Here is a 14,220-nt window from a genome sequence, read left to right as displayed (position 1 = left end):
CAGCACCCGCCTCCTACGCAGAGCAAGCCCTACAGGCCCGGGAGCCATGGTAGCCTTAGACAGAGCGACCCCAGTCATGGACAAATTGTTCCCTACACTAGAAGCTGCAGTGCGTCGTTCAGGCCAGTTTGCTATTCCCATCAGACGGGACAAATCACCAGCATCGACCCACCATGATCTCCCCCCACCCCTTGAGGCACTCGCCATGGGAGTGGGGACAGGGTCATTCTAGGGGTTTCCAGGCAGCAGAGGGAGGAGGCACAATGGGGCTGTTGCAGATGAGAGGCATCCTGCATGCTCCCTGCCGGGGTGTGGGGGACATGGCAGGCAGCAGGGGCTGAGCCTGTGCATTGGGTGAGGGGAGAGCTGGACTTGAGCTGGGGGGCCAGGTGGGAGGCAGCCCCCCCGAGCCATGGAGCTGGATCTGAGCTGTGGGGAAGTTAGGCCAGCATGGAGGAGATCAAACCTGGGAGAGGTTTCTGAGGGGCAGGGGTTGGTCAGGATGAAGCTGAGGGTTGTGGGTGTCTGAGGGGGGAGGGGCAGGGTTGGGCAGGAGGGAGCTGGGGACTGGGGGGTGCCTGAGGGTGGAGGGAGCTGAGGGCTTAGGGGTGCCTGAGGGGGGAGAGGCAGGAGGGAGCTGAGGGCTGGAGGGTGTCTGAGGGGGGAGGGGCGGGGGTTGGGCAGGAGGGAGCTGTGAGGTGTCTGAGGGGGGAGGGCGGGGGTTGGGCAGGAGGGAGCTGGGGATGTCTGAGGGGGGAGAGGAAGGAGGGAGCTGAGGGCGGAGTGGGGGGTGGGGGTTGTTATTGTGAGCATCCGGCTGGAGTGGAAGGTGGTGCCTAGGAGAGCAGAGTGGGGGTGACAGGGGATAAGTGCTGTTCACCCCCAGCCTGTCCTGTTCTAACGCCTGACCTAGTGTTTCATTCTCAGAGGGGGAGGGGCCCCTTTTCTTCAATTAGATGCCAGGAAATCCCCCAGGCACAGAAGGGTCTTTTCCCATCCAGCTGTGGAGAGTGGGGTCTCGTCAAACCCTGGGGGCCCACCCAACCCTGCCCCAGGCGCCACCCAACATCTCCATGCTGGCATATTTGATGGGTTACCCAGTGTAGCCTTTTGGGGAGTTGAGCAGACGCTGTTATCACTGGTCTCTGCCCCTCAGGGTGCTGGTGCTGGTCTCCGCTGAGCTCCTCAGCTGTGGATTGGTGCAGAGCAGCACGTTCCTCCATCACACACAGCAGGGCTGCAGGGTGCATTCTGTCCCCCGGTGACTACGAAATAGAGTTGCCAACCCTCCAGGATTGGCCTGGAGTCTCCAGGAAGTAGAGATTAATCTTTAATTAAAGATTATGTCATGCAAAGAAACCTCCAGGAATACGTCCAACCATAATTGGCAAACCTACCACAAAAGGCGGCAGAAACCAGATACTGCCAGCTAGACAAACACAAGCCCATTCCGCATGGCCCATGTCAAGTCACCTTCAGACTACGGGCCCTTCCTGGCCTTTCCTGCATGCTCAGAATTACCCAATGCTCTAGCTTGCACCATCTATGTGTCCCTTCCACCTGCATCTCCCTATCCTGTTGTTCCAGGCTAGTTATGCATAGTGCTGATGCTCCATACAGGCATACAAGAACCATCCATTCTTCTGTCGAGTAGCTGTCCGTGGGGATCCCATGGCAGCAAGATGGACCTCAGCAGTGTCTGCTGCTCCCTCGCCATTAGATTGATTTCCCTGTTCATAGTTAAGTGTAGTTAGGGTAATATTTAAAATGACGCCACATGTAGGGTGAATTACGAATAAATGAGTTCTTTTTAAAGGAACCAATGTTTCTCCCTGTTAAAAGTATTTCCCCAAGCTATTAATTGGCTAAGCAAGTGAGGGGGAGGGATAGCTCAGTGGTTTGACAATTAGCCTGCTAAACCCAGGCTTGTGAGTTCAATCCTTGAGGGGGCCACTTAGGGATCTGGGGCAAAATCAGTACTTGGTCCTGCTAGTGAAGGCAGGGGGCTAGACTCAATGACTTTTTGGGGTCCCTTCCAGTTCTATAGATAGGTATATCTCCATATATTATTAAGGTGGGAGGAGGGATAGCTCAGTGGTTTGAGCATTGGCCTGCTAAACCCAGAGTTATGAGTTCAATCTTTGAGGGGGGCCATTTAGGGAACTGGGGTAAAAATCTGTCTGCAGTAGGGGAGGTTTAGGTTAGATATTAGGAAAACTTTTTCACTAGGAGGGTGGTGAAGCACTGGAATGGGTTACCTAGGGAGGTGGTGGAATCTCCTTCCTTAGAGGTTTTTAAGGTCAGGCTTGACAAAGCCCTGGCTGAGATGATTTAGTTGGAAATTGGTCCTGCTTTGAGCAGGGGGTTGGACTAGATGACCTCCTGAGGTCCCTTCCAACCCTGATATTCTATGATTCTATGAACTCAATGCAGACAGTTCTTGCTCTGACTGTCAGTCTGTCAGGCAATGATTTCTGAAGACCATATCCAATCAATTCCAAACTTTCAGCAAACATTCTGCACATCAGTGGGAAGAACCCTTGTGATTTTGGTGACCAGGATGCCAGGAAAGACTTATTTCCACACACCCCCAGAGAAGGCTGAGCAGTAACATTGAGACATCAGTGGTAATTCAGCCAGTCATCACCAATCCCCCCTGTAACCCTAACCCTGCTGCCTGCCTTGGTCATCGCTCCCCTTGACAGTGCTCACGTGGGGCTGCAGGCAGAGAGATGGGCACTGTTTAGATGAACTCAAACAATTCTGACTAAGTAAAGAGAATTAGCCGCCTGAGCCAGGCATGGGGAGCAGGAGCCAAAATGCAAGGCTCCAGCCTCACTCCTTCTCAGCCACTAGGAGCCCTGAGCTGAAGCAGCCTTCACGGGTCCAGTCCTGAACCCTGCGCCGCTTACCTGGGTCAAAGCACCTTAGTCTTGACTGCACCTTCACTTGCTGCCTCATTTCAACCAATGGGGTTGAAGTATGCAAGTGAACTGGAGGGACTGAGTGATGACTGGCTCAGATACCTCTGATGTCACAATGCTCATCTGCCTGCAGTTACATGCAGGCACATCTGTGTGGAAATCAGGCTTTCCCAGCATTCTGGTTTTCCCACTATCATGAAAATCAATAGGGTTTGTCCCACTGATGCCTAGAACCTTCCTCGAAATTTAGGAATTGATTGGACATGGGCTGCAGATGTTATCGTGTTACAGACGCACGGACAGAGAAATGCCGCTGAGTTGAGTGTGGTGAATGAATGAATGAAGTATGGTGTTAAATTCTCCTTGCTTAGATTGCAAGCTCGTATGGGCAGGGATTTCACTTGCCACAGATTGTCTAGTACACACGTACTGTCCTGTGTAAATTAGAATATGGATTGTGTGGTTTTGTTGTGGGGGACTCATTTCACTCACCTGGTTGTAGTGATTTCTTTGATGGCAGCTTCTTTCCTCTTTACGTGAGGCACAGCCTAAGATGAGCTTGTTTTCTGGAGGTGGCTGAGCCCTCAGAGATTCATATAAGGCCAGAAGGAACCACTGTGAACATTTAGTCTGACCTTCTGCACATTTTTAATGGTGAGAGAAATTAACCATTTGCACCATTTCCCAAGGTGAGTGCTCCATCACTGGCCATTTTTAAATCAAGATTGGCTGTGTCTCTAAAAGCTCTGCTCTAGGAAATCTTTTGGGGCAGGTCTCTGACCTGTGCAGGAGGTCAGATTAGATGGTCACCATGGGCCCTTCTGCCTTGTAATCTATGAATCAAAGTAGATTTGCCAAACTTCTATGTGTTGTAGCCAATACAGAAATGGAATTTAATTAGGATAAACCCTTTCTATTAATTCAAAGGAACATTGTCTTACTAATTTAAATGCAAGGTTCTTTTCAGTTCAACTTACACCTAGGATGGTATTTCTTAAATCAGGATGACAAACAATCACTTGATGTTCTTAACCAATCAACAGTTTATTTAATTCACCCAGAAACACAAAAGTATACAATCAACAGTTCGTCAACCAAGTATAGACACAACCAATGTTCTTAGGCATTTACTGAACATATAAATACAATCTTGCAAGCAATTGTCATAGACTAGGGTTGAGGCTCAGCAGTTATACCAAGGAACAAAGCAAATCACCAAGATTTCTTATTCCATTCTTATGATCATTAACCATCAATTCTTTAGTACTTCTAATACGTTTAATACACTCCTAGTACCTCTCCAAGGAGTAAGGATGCACTTGTTTTAAAGGCACCTTGAAGAATGTGGTCCCTGCTATTTGAATGGTTTGGTATGAAGGGGCAAGTTTAAAATATCAAAAGCAATTGCTTAAAGTTACAGTTTAAATTGCTCTTATTCCAGTCTGCTTGGACTTATAAGGAGAGTATACATACCGCATTAATTAGTCAAAATCCAAAGTTTGGTTACTTGACATCTCACTAAAGGGTGTAGAATCAGTGAGATAACACACACCTTCAGTTAAAGAACAGAGACGGAAATATAATCTTTGAAACGGACGCTCATCACTTCTTCTTATTTTGGTAATCCTGGGATGGGGGATACTTGCCACACAGCTGGTTCACATGTCAGTCACACTGCTGGATGCTGCACCTTATTTGTGGGTTCAGTCACTCCGACTTAGACCTGTGACCCTGAGGAAAGTCATCCACACATGGAGGTTCAGCAAACATTGCAAACTCTTCCTGGTCCCATGAGCCTGGATAAGGGGAGAGGCTGGTTCCTGGGTTCAGCAAGCTCTGAGGTTCAACATGACTTCAGGTTTATTTACCCTGATTTCAGGGCTAGCTGGAAGGTGTCTGCCCTCTTGTTTCTACTGGATGCTTTCTAAATGACTCTCAACTTCCAACGCTGTTTCTTTGTTACTTCCATCAGTGTCCAGTAGATGGTGATGGCATATAACAAATGTCTTCAATGCTCCTTTTAGTCGTGGGGTTTTTTTTAGGTTTGATTAATTTCATGGATTATATTTCAGTATTAACCCTGACTTTGAATTGGGATCCCTCCTTTAAGCAATTTCTCTTAATATTCCAAAGTTATACCTTGGTTCAGTGCCTGTACCATGCAATACTCGATGATCCAAATGGCCCCATCTAGTCCTATGTAGTAGTGTTATCTCTTCTCATGCCATACAATGCATACCATTCTCTAGTGCAACAACCATTAACAAAGAAAACAAACAAAATCCCTTCTAGTTTTCTAAATCTAGAGGACACGGTCCATATATTCTTGGATTATATCTAACACTCTGCACATCTTTCAGGGCTTATCATAGGACACGAGACATTACATTGGAGGAACAAGACAGATTATTCACATAGAAAGATGAAGATCTGATTAATAAGGCAAACAACTGTGGAGTTTGGGGAGAGGGGTACGCGGTTTGGATTTCTTGGGGGAACGAGAAGTGTGCCCCATTTGACCATCAGGTTTCACGAGTTATTTCTCGTTGGTTTAACACCTTCCATACTCACTCCCGGTCCTTGGTTCATACCAAGGAAATGTCACAGGCTGACACTGGCTCTTCAAGAAGGAGCAGAGCTAGTGTACCTGTGATTCATCAGCTCACTCCATTTGGGATTACAAGAAGGCACCTGAAGCCTCGAGGGAAGAGCAACCTGGTGAGTCAGGAAAGAGCAACCTGGTGAGAGCTGCCTGGAAGTGAGAGTCCAGAGAGCGGAGGGAAGAGCTGCCAGAGGCCAGGGGAGTGGAGGAGGTGCCTGCGGGAAGGCTGATGCCAAGAGAGCAGCAAGAGGGGTTTGCTGTCTGACATCCCCAAGCCAGAGGGCATGAGCCAGAGAAGAGCAGAGGGAGGTACCTGCTGGCTCTAAGCCAGAGCGCTGGAGCCAAGGGCTGGAGGCCAGAGGACAGCAGTGGGGTTAACCTGACAGCTCCATGCAAGAGAGCTGGAGTCCAGGGAACAGTGACAGGACCAGGAGAGTGAGGGATGCAGAGAGGCTGTGGGGGTCCTGCTGGGAACAGCAGAGTTGCACTCCAGCTGGTAGGGCTAGGGGAGCTGCCCTTGTAGAGGGACAAAAGAGGACTGTTCGGGCATGGCAGAAGGCACCGGAATGCAGGATGTATTACGTCCATGGATGATGTTTGGATTTTAAGGACTACCTGCACTGGGATGATAAATGGACTATGTGTTCCACTTGCCTTTTGGACTGTTGGCACAGTAATTTTGTAATAACCAGCCCCAAGAAGGGGTATTACTGAGACAAGAGAGCTTCTTGTGGAGTTCCTGAGCACTCTGAAAGGGGAAACAGAGGCAGGTGCACCTGGGTGCTCCGGGGGAAGGGGGGCAGCCCGAAGACAGGAGACAATAGGGCACAAGACAGGGGGCAATTATTCTTGTCTGTTGCCTGGTAAGGGGTCTCTTTAGCTAGATGAAGAGAGTTGGACGTCTTAACCACTAGTGAATAAGGGACTCTTTGGTGTGAATAACTATCAACAGCTGGGAGGTTCCTTATCAAGCATCAGAGTTTTCCTTTCCTGGGAATTGTGTAGTTTAACTTTAGCTTAATTAGTGCTCCGCAGACAAGATGCCCCACCTGCTGGGACAGGCCCTATTGATCCTCATTGCCTTTAGCTCAAGGAGGAAGCTAAGGGTTTGGAAGATACACCAGGATGATTGGCTGCAGTTACTTAGAAGGGCAGAGAGAGGACAAGAGCTGTGAACAAGAAGGGCAGAGAGAGGCTAAGAGCGGGGAGGGATAGCTCAGTGGTTTCAGCACTGGTCTGCTAAACCCAGGGTTGTGAGCTCAATCCTTGAGAGTGCTATTTAGGGATCTGGGGCAAACCATTGGTCCTGCTAGTGAAGGCAGGGGGTTGGACTAGATGACCTCCTGAGGTCCCTTCCAACCCTGATATTCTATGAACAATGTATTTTCAAGGCATATGACACCTATACTGCTTACTGAGCGAGCCAAATAGCGCCCTACCAGTGACCTGGCCTCTTCAATATTTACCAGATGACAATGATTGTGTCATCTGCAAACTTTACCAGTGATGGTTTATGTTTTCTTATAGGACATTGATAAAAATGTTAAATAGTGGAGGGCCAAGAACCGATCCCTGCGGGACTCTACTGGGCTCACACAGGGACCGTGGTAGTGTGTGGGGCTGGCTCTGGCTCGCGGGGGATGTGGTGGGGCCTATGGCCAGCTTTGACTCACATGGGGGGACGTGGTGGCGCGTGGGGCCAGATGTGCTTGTTCTCAGGGACATGGTGTATCCATGACAAAAAGCAGCAGAGAGAGGAGGCCGAGCTGGGAGGGGTTAGCAGAAGTGCAGCTTTAGTTCTGTGGAGGAGGAGGGTCTGCGCTCTCCTGGGCACACCCTTCAGCTGTACACCCTCACCTCAAACCCTCCTGCCAGCCCATGGCTATAACCCAACAGGGAGTCTGGCTAGGCCTGTGCCCGACTGCAGCATCTGTCTCACCCTGGAAGGCTAGCATGGCCCTGGGCTGGAGGCAGGAAGTGAGGCCCTGTTCCAGACAAAGCTCCATCACGTCAGCTCTGCTCCCTGTGCCCTGGGCAGCTGGGAGGTGTCAGTGTCACCTGATCGAGCGCTTGCGAGGGGAGAGCGTCCTCCACCCCACTGGAGCCAGTACCTCTGGTGCTGAGCCACTGGCAGGCCTGGGAAAGGCCACTGAGAGCAGGCCCACAGCTCACTGGGGAGCGTTAGTTCCTTCCTGTCACCAGGGCGAGCGGGCCGGGCTGCCTGGTGCCCTGCAGCTGTAGCAGGGGCTCTGTAGTCGGCTGCAGGGCTGCACCTTTGGTCAGAGGCATTTTCTCCAGCTGGGGGTGGTGGCGTTCGCTACAGTGTAATGCAGAGCGAGGCCAATAGGGGGTGCGCCACCAAGGAGGGAGCTGTGCATTGATGGCACTCAGGTGGCAGGGCTGCCTCGTATGTGGGGCAATGGCTGCATGGGGCAGGCACGGGCAGATCCAGCTCACACGGCATGGGGTACCCTGCCTGGGGACTGTTAATCCAATGGGAAAGTCACAGAAGCCAGCACTTGAGGTGCCTATAACAACCCCCTGCCCCAACAGCCAGGGCTCAGCCATGAGGCCACCCGGACACAGAACCGCACAGCCCTGTCCTGGGCGACAACGGCAGACACCATGCTCGGGCCGTGTCTGGTACGGAGCCACCCAGCCCAGAAACCCTGAAAAACCTGCCCTGCCCCACTCCACCCCAATAGGCCCCACCCCATGCCCACCCCCATAGCACACAACACTGAGAAGCATGGTAGAATGCCATCTGGGGGGACCTGTTTTGAATCAAGGGCTCACCAGGCTCGTCCCATCACCAAATCCCCCCAAATATCCAAGCCGCCCATGGTGCTGCAGCTTGAGGAGAAAATGGAGAAGTGCCTAGAAAAGAGACAAACCCAGGCAGGCCCCTTCCGCCCTCCCAGCTGGCAGCATCCCTGGGGGCAGGGCAGCGCTCCACAGAGAAAGGCAGGGGCGGGGGGGGGCGCACTGAGCTCCTGGCCCCACTACACCAGCGCGTAGTCGAACTGGCCCCTCTCCAGCCCCTCCTTGTGGTCAGTCCAGGAGGAGGCGGGCATGCGGCTGTAGGGGTCTAGCAGGATGCGGAAGCAGCGCACCATGAGCATCACCAAGAAGACCAGGAGGAAGATGACGAAGGCGAAGACCGTCTTCTGCTCGGCGTCCATGCCCAGGCCGGTGGCGGGGGGCTCCACCAGGGAGGGGGACAGCAGTTCATAATCCATCGTTGACGCATCATTCATTGCCGTGCCGTAGCACGCCTGCCACGCCGGGAGCTGGGCCAGGGTGCGGGCTGGTCACACGGCAGCCATCCTCTCGGCCCACGAGCACACTGGCAGCCACCTGGGGATGGAGCCAGCTCTGGATTGCAGCTGTGCCAGTGCTCAGAGAGCAATCGCCTGCCCAGGGCTAGTCCATGGCTAAATGGGGCCGCACGGCTCCAGCCAAGAGCTCCTGAAAGGGAAAGAGAAGGGCATGAGGCTGTTGGTAGGGAGCCCACACACCAACACACTCAACATGTTCTGCTAAAGCCCAGGGCTGTCCCTGCCCCGCTGCTCCTGACCCTCCGCTCCAGCTACTGCCCCATCACTGCCCCACCCAGACCGAGCTGCTTGCATTATTTTGCGAGTAACATGCCTCTCCAATGCGGGCAGCGCTGCGTCCCTTGGGAGCCCATGCAGAACTCTGGGCAAGCCTGCATCAGACACAAATGGGCCCTGCCCAGCCTGCCCCAGCAATGGGTTTTGCAGACTTGTCACTTCTGCTTTTTGCTCTCCTTTGCTGCCAGGGCGCAATTGCTCCCCTAGGGCACATGGAGTTGGGTCTGCTGCCTAACTGGAGAACCGTCCCTCTCCAGGGAGTGGGGAGTGATAAATAGCAGAGCCGGCTGACAAGCTTCACATGAAAAGAGTTTTTGCTGGAATCGGGATTCTGCTGAAAACAATTTTTTTTTGCAAGAGAATTTAGTTGTTAACAAAATATTTTGTTTCCCAACATTTTTTCAAAAAGCAAAATGTCTGAACCCCAACCCACCCTATTTATTTTCTCTTGCCGGGGCGTTGCTGCTGTCATTCCTGCAGAGACCATGGCTTCAGATGCCATGCAGAGGGGTAGAGTCTGACCTCCATCACACCAGGGTAACCCAGAGTAACTGGATTGACTCCGGATTTACACTGGTATAACTCAGAGCAGAGTCTGACCCACGGATTGTTCCTGTGAAACGTTCCCCATTGCTGAGAAGCAAAGAGATCAGAAAGGACAACATCAGCCCAAGGCCACCACACTGCCCCTGACTGATACCCCCACTCAGTAGAGACAATGACCCGTGGTGCCAGCCATCAGCCCTACTCGCTGGATGGGGTGGGGCAGACTGCTCAGAGACACAGGAATCTAAGGCCCTGCAATGAGTCAATGCAGGAACTCAGGGGCGAATCACAATGGGGACAATTCCTGTCATGTTGGTATGAGCCTTGCTATATTGGGTGTTTCTCTTCAAGTCCCAGCTCCTGGAGCCCTGAGATCAGGGGCAAATCTCAGCTGCCGTTCCTTGAAAGTGCCTTTCCAGCCCTCATGCTTGCCGAGGGAAACTTGAAAATATGGCCCCTCAGCACGACCTAAAGGCTGAAAAAGTGAGCGGCACAGAGAGCCCGACATGCATTCTTTATAGCTCCTGATTTTCATGGCGGTGGGGGCTGTCTCCTGCCTGCTGCACCCTTGGAGCTGACGATACTGAGCGTGGCATGCCACATGCAGCTCCTGAAACCAGGTATCTGTGTGCCCACCTCCCTGCAGGCTCAGGCCAGGCTTGGAGATGCTGTAAACCTGGAACAGCTGCCACGGAGCGCGCATTCCACCGTGTCCACAGGGCTGCCAGCCCATGGCATTGATGGGCAGCGTGGGGAGGGCTGCATTAGCACTGCCCCATGTTGTGCCCGCTCTGTGCAGAGGCCACTTTAGGGCTTTCAGTCCAGCACTGCCTTCACTCCCTTCATTCCTAGAGACCGAGCAAAGCCCCCCAGCACATGCCATCTGATGGGGCTTTGGCAGCTTATTTCCTTGGGTGACTGCACAGAGCTGATCACTCGAACACAACCCCCGATGACTGACATGAGCAGAGGCCTCTCCGGGGGGTGTTACCGAAACTTGTAAGGAAATTCCCCCTCCCCCAACCCCCACACTTGGTGATTGCTCTGAGATCGACCTAAGGGCAAAGGTCGATGCTCAAGACTCCTTAGCAGTGAGATTTGTGGCTGAAGAAGCAAAACACTCAGCCCCTCCTGCCGGGCTCTTGGGCCATGTTGCCTGCGGGTAGATCTTGGTAGGGAACGGGCTTGCTTTGGCCTCTGTCATTCCCTGCATTTCCCCTTCATGGGGGGGGAGTTTCCAACACATCCACAGGGGTCACCAAGAGCAGGCCAGCCTCGACAGCCCACAGCGGGTCAGTCCAGTTCACAGAGCAGCCAAGACAAAGGCCACTTTAGCAGTATGGACTCGTGGCTCGGACACCTGGGTTCTGTTCCCATCTCAGCCACGGCTGTGGGACCTTGGGAAAGTCATTTCCCCTCCCACCATGTGTTAGACTGAGCTCTCTGGGGCAGAGCTGGTCTCTCCCCAGGTGTCTGTATGGCACCCAGCAGGATGGGGCTCCTCATGGTAGCAGCAAGGAGAATAGCACCTGCCTCACGTTCTGAGGACACCGAATACACTTGCGGTTGGGGTGTCTTCGTGTTAAAGGAAAGCCCAGGCCTGCCCCGCCCCGGTGTAAGTCGTCTGGCACTACTCGGAGAGCAGGCAAATCAGGCCTGAGTGCCAAACGCCCGCAGCGTTTCATGTTACCAGCGTCTGGGAACACAGGAGCGGCCCCAGGCAGCATGAGGTGGCGTTTCACGGTCCATCCTCCAGCCTGAAAACTAGGCTCAGAGAGGGTCCAGAACGTGGGGACGGCACCAGTGCTGCTGTGGCAGCCATGGCATATCGAGCTAACCCAGGGCATTGGGCCCACAGGGACACTGGCTCAGCCCACAGCAACCAGTCCTGGCATCTCCAGCCGCACTGCCAACCTGCCACGGCTCCCTGGGAACCACTGCCCAGCCTGGGCCTTCCCTCTAGGCACTGCTGGGATTATAGTGGAAAGTTCTTATGTCCCAGGAGCAGAAGCTGGACTTCTCTGCGCTCAGCAGTGCACCAAGGCACCAGCCCTGCCAAACCCCACGGCTCCCAAGCACTGCTGTAGAGTGCACCCTGCCTGCTGGAGCCCAGAGATAGAGCGGTTCATGTGCAGCAGCCGGGCAACGTGCCCCTATCTGTGCAGTGGGCTGCACGCGCTACTCCCAGCGTGCCGACCTCCAGCCAAACCAAGGAGAGGCTAACTGCAAAAGCCAGCCTGAGCTAGAGAACCGGTGCAGAGCCAGGCCTCTCGCACACACCTGCATGCCATGCCCCGGGGTGTGGCAGGGCCGTGGGCAGCGCGTGGGGGTGTGTGCGTATGAGTCCCTAGGCATGTGCTTGTTGGGCTGGGGGGGTCGCATCTCTTAGTCTCCCTGGGCCTCTGTCTCTCTGGGTCTCCCTCTGGCCCAGCCAGGCCATGCATGGGCCACAGGTGATGGAGAAACTCGCCCCCATGTGGCTGCGCAGGGGCTGCTCACAGCAGCCCCCTGGTCCCCACACACACCACGGAGCTGTGCCCTCCTGCTGGGTTCAGAGGAGGAGGAGGGGCCATGGCTGCCTCCCCTCCACACCAGCCTATGGCCTGGGGCTGGTGCCAGGGGAGCACCCTGTGCCACCCAACAGCTGGGGTAAGTTGTGCAACCCCAGTGCACAGGGAGGCACTAGGACTAGGCCAGCTCCACCTGCCCCTCACCCCCACCCCCTTGCTCAAGGCTGGTGGCTGAAGGCCACGCTCGGGCCCTCTGTGTCTGGGCATTTGGGCTCCCTCCCAGTGCGGCTCTAAACAAGCGGCAGAACCTGGCTCCCGCTGGCTGCTCCGTGCAAAGTGCTAGGGAAGCTGGGGTCACTCTGGTCCAGTGAACTGGGCAGGCCCCAGTTGGGGATTGGTCCTGCTTTGAGCAGGGGGTGGGACTAGATGACCTCCTGAGGTCCCTTCCAACCCTGAGATTCTATGATTCTATGAACAGCCACCCCCTCCCTGGCTGGGGAGCTTCAGGGGCACGGTCCCTTGGCTACCCTAGGTCAGGAAATGTCTAATAACAAACCCCTGAAGGGCAGCAGCATCTGGGGGGGGGGGGGAAAAAGGGGGCCCAGGGTCCAGGCCAGAGCTGTAGAACCACCCAGATGTCATCCACCTCCGGCGTGGAGCAGGGCAGCACAGCAAGCCAGGCCAGGCTGCCGCTGGGAGGAGCCACTCACCCCTGGCGCAGGGGGCTGCCAGTGGTTGGGTCAGACCCTTTGCTCCGTCAGCAGAAGGGAAGGTTTTCTCCTCAAGAGACCCTTGCCCCATGCTCCTCGAAGTACCAGCTTTACTGTGTAACTGTCCCCATAGGGCCTGGGCAGCCTGACACAGCGGTTTAGATGCCTCCAGGCACAGAGAGGCACCTAGTGGGACTGTCATAAGCACCCAAGCAGGTTAGGGCCCTGGCAGGCTTTGAAGCCAATGGGATGTAGGCGCCTATCTGTGTGCAGCCACCCTGCGCTACTGGACAGGCTCTGCCAGAGGCCATGGAGCAGAATCACTCCTTCGCCGTCCCCACAGCAGAGCAAACGCCACGCTCTGTGCTGCAGCCAGACTGCAGGCCAGTCTCCTGCCTGGGCCACTCCCCTGCTGGCCCACCGGTCATGGGGCACCTGGCAGCCCCGGAACCAGGTCTGGGCAAGTCTTGGGATTAGAGTGTCACATCTTAGCCCAGGGTTAGTGCCGCAGGCACTGAGGCGCACAGTCCTTCGAACCACCAGGGGGCTTCTAGCCCGATCTGCTGCCAAGATCAGCCGGGTTCAGCCCAGAGTGGCTAAGCCAGGCACGGACGGGCGCATGCCCCGTGTGGACTGTGCCATGCATGGCCGCCTCCCCGTTCCCAGCTCCACTTCCAAAGCTTGGACCCAAGCCTGGAATCCGTTAGTTGGCAAGAGGCTAAGACACTGGCCTCCAATGCACAGCACCATGGCTGGGCGCTGGAGGGGGCGGTCCCAAAGAGCCGAGCATCCTCACAGGAGAGCCCTTGGCCAGGGACTCTGCTCCCACCATCAGATCTAGTGAGGGGAGACGCCGGGTTGGAGTTACTGCTGGAAAGCAGCCCCCAGGCTTGCACTGGGGCTTGGGCCCCTTAGTGACAGAAATGATGGCTTTGGATTTATGCAGAAGGCACCTGGATGCCCCAGCGAGAAGCCCTGGCAGACGCCCAGCCACACTACGTGGGAAGGACATGCTGGCCTGCTGGCAGCCCCATGCTGGGAGTCACCCTTGGGGGTCCATCCCAGGGGGCTCTGCACCACGGTGTCTCTGCTGAAGGGAGCAGCCGCCGCTGGAATTCATACAGGGCGGGCGCGTTAATCGTCAGCGACTTCATGTGAGGGGCTGTAATTAATGGAGCTCTCCGCAGTCAGTTGCTGCCCAGCCCATGTGTGGCACTCAGGCAGCGCAGGACCCAAGCCGGGTGAGAAGACAGAGCCAGAGCCAGAAGCAGGCTGAGCCTGGCCCTGAGTTCGAGGCATTACTCTGCCCTCGGC

The 14,220-nt window shown here is 54.6% G+C and overlaps 1 protein-coding gene across 1 annotated transcript; it reads right to left on the bottom strand.

The window, feature by feature from the left end:
• Positions 1-8,284: 8,284 nt before the first annotated feature.
• Positions 8,285-8,991, bottom strand: CTXN1 (cortexin 1). Its single transcript, XM_024196934.2, has one exon. It carries the CDS (start codon positions 8,781-8,783, stop codon positions 8,529-8,531), a length of 255 nt encoding a protein of 84 aa, XP_024052702.1. The 5' UTR covers positions 8,784-8,991; the 3' UTR covers positions 8,285-8,528.
• Between the last annotated feature and the right edge of the window lie 5,229 nt (positions 8,992-14,220).

The sequence above is a fragment of the Terrapene carolina genome, unplaced genomic scaffold (genome assembly GCF_002925995.2).
Source record: "Terrapene carolina triunguis isolate 2854851 unplaced genomic scaffold, T_m_triunguis-2.0 Scaffold662, whole genome shotgun sequence".
Taxonomy (NCBI): domain Eukaryota; kingdom Metazoa; phylum Chordata; order Testudines; family Emydidae; genus Terrapene; species Terrapene triunguis.
This window is presented reverse-complemented; position numbering and strand designations above follow the sequence as displayed.

Excerpts from the sequence above, each read along its gene's own strand:
- CTXN1 (XM_024196934.2), bottom strand. The coding sequence starts at position 8,783 with ATGAATGATGCGTCAACGATGGATTATGAACTGCTGTCCCCCTCCCTG.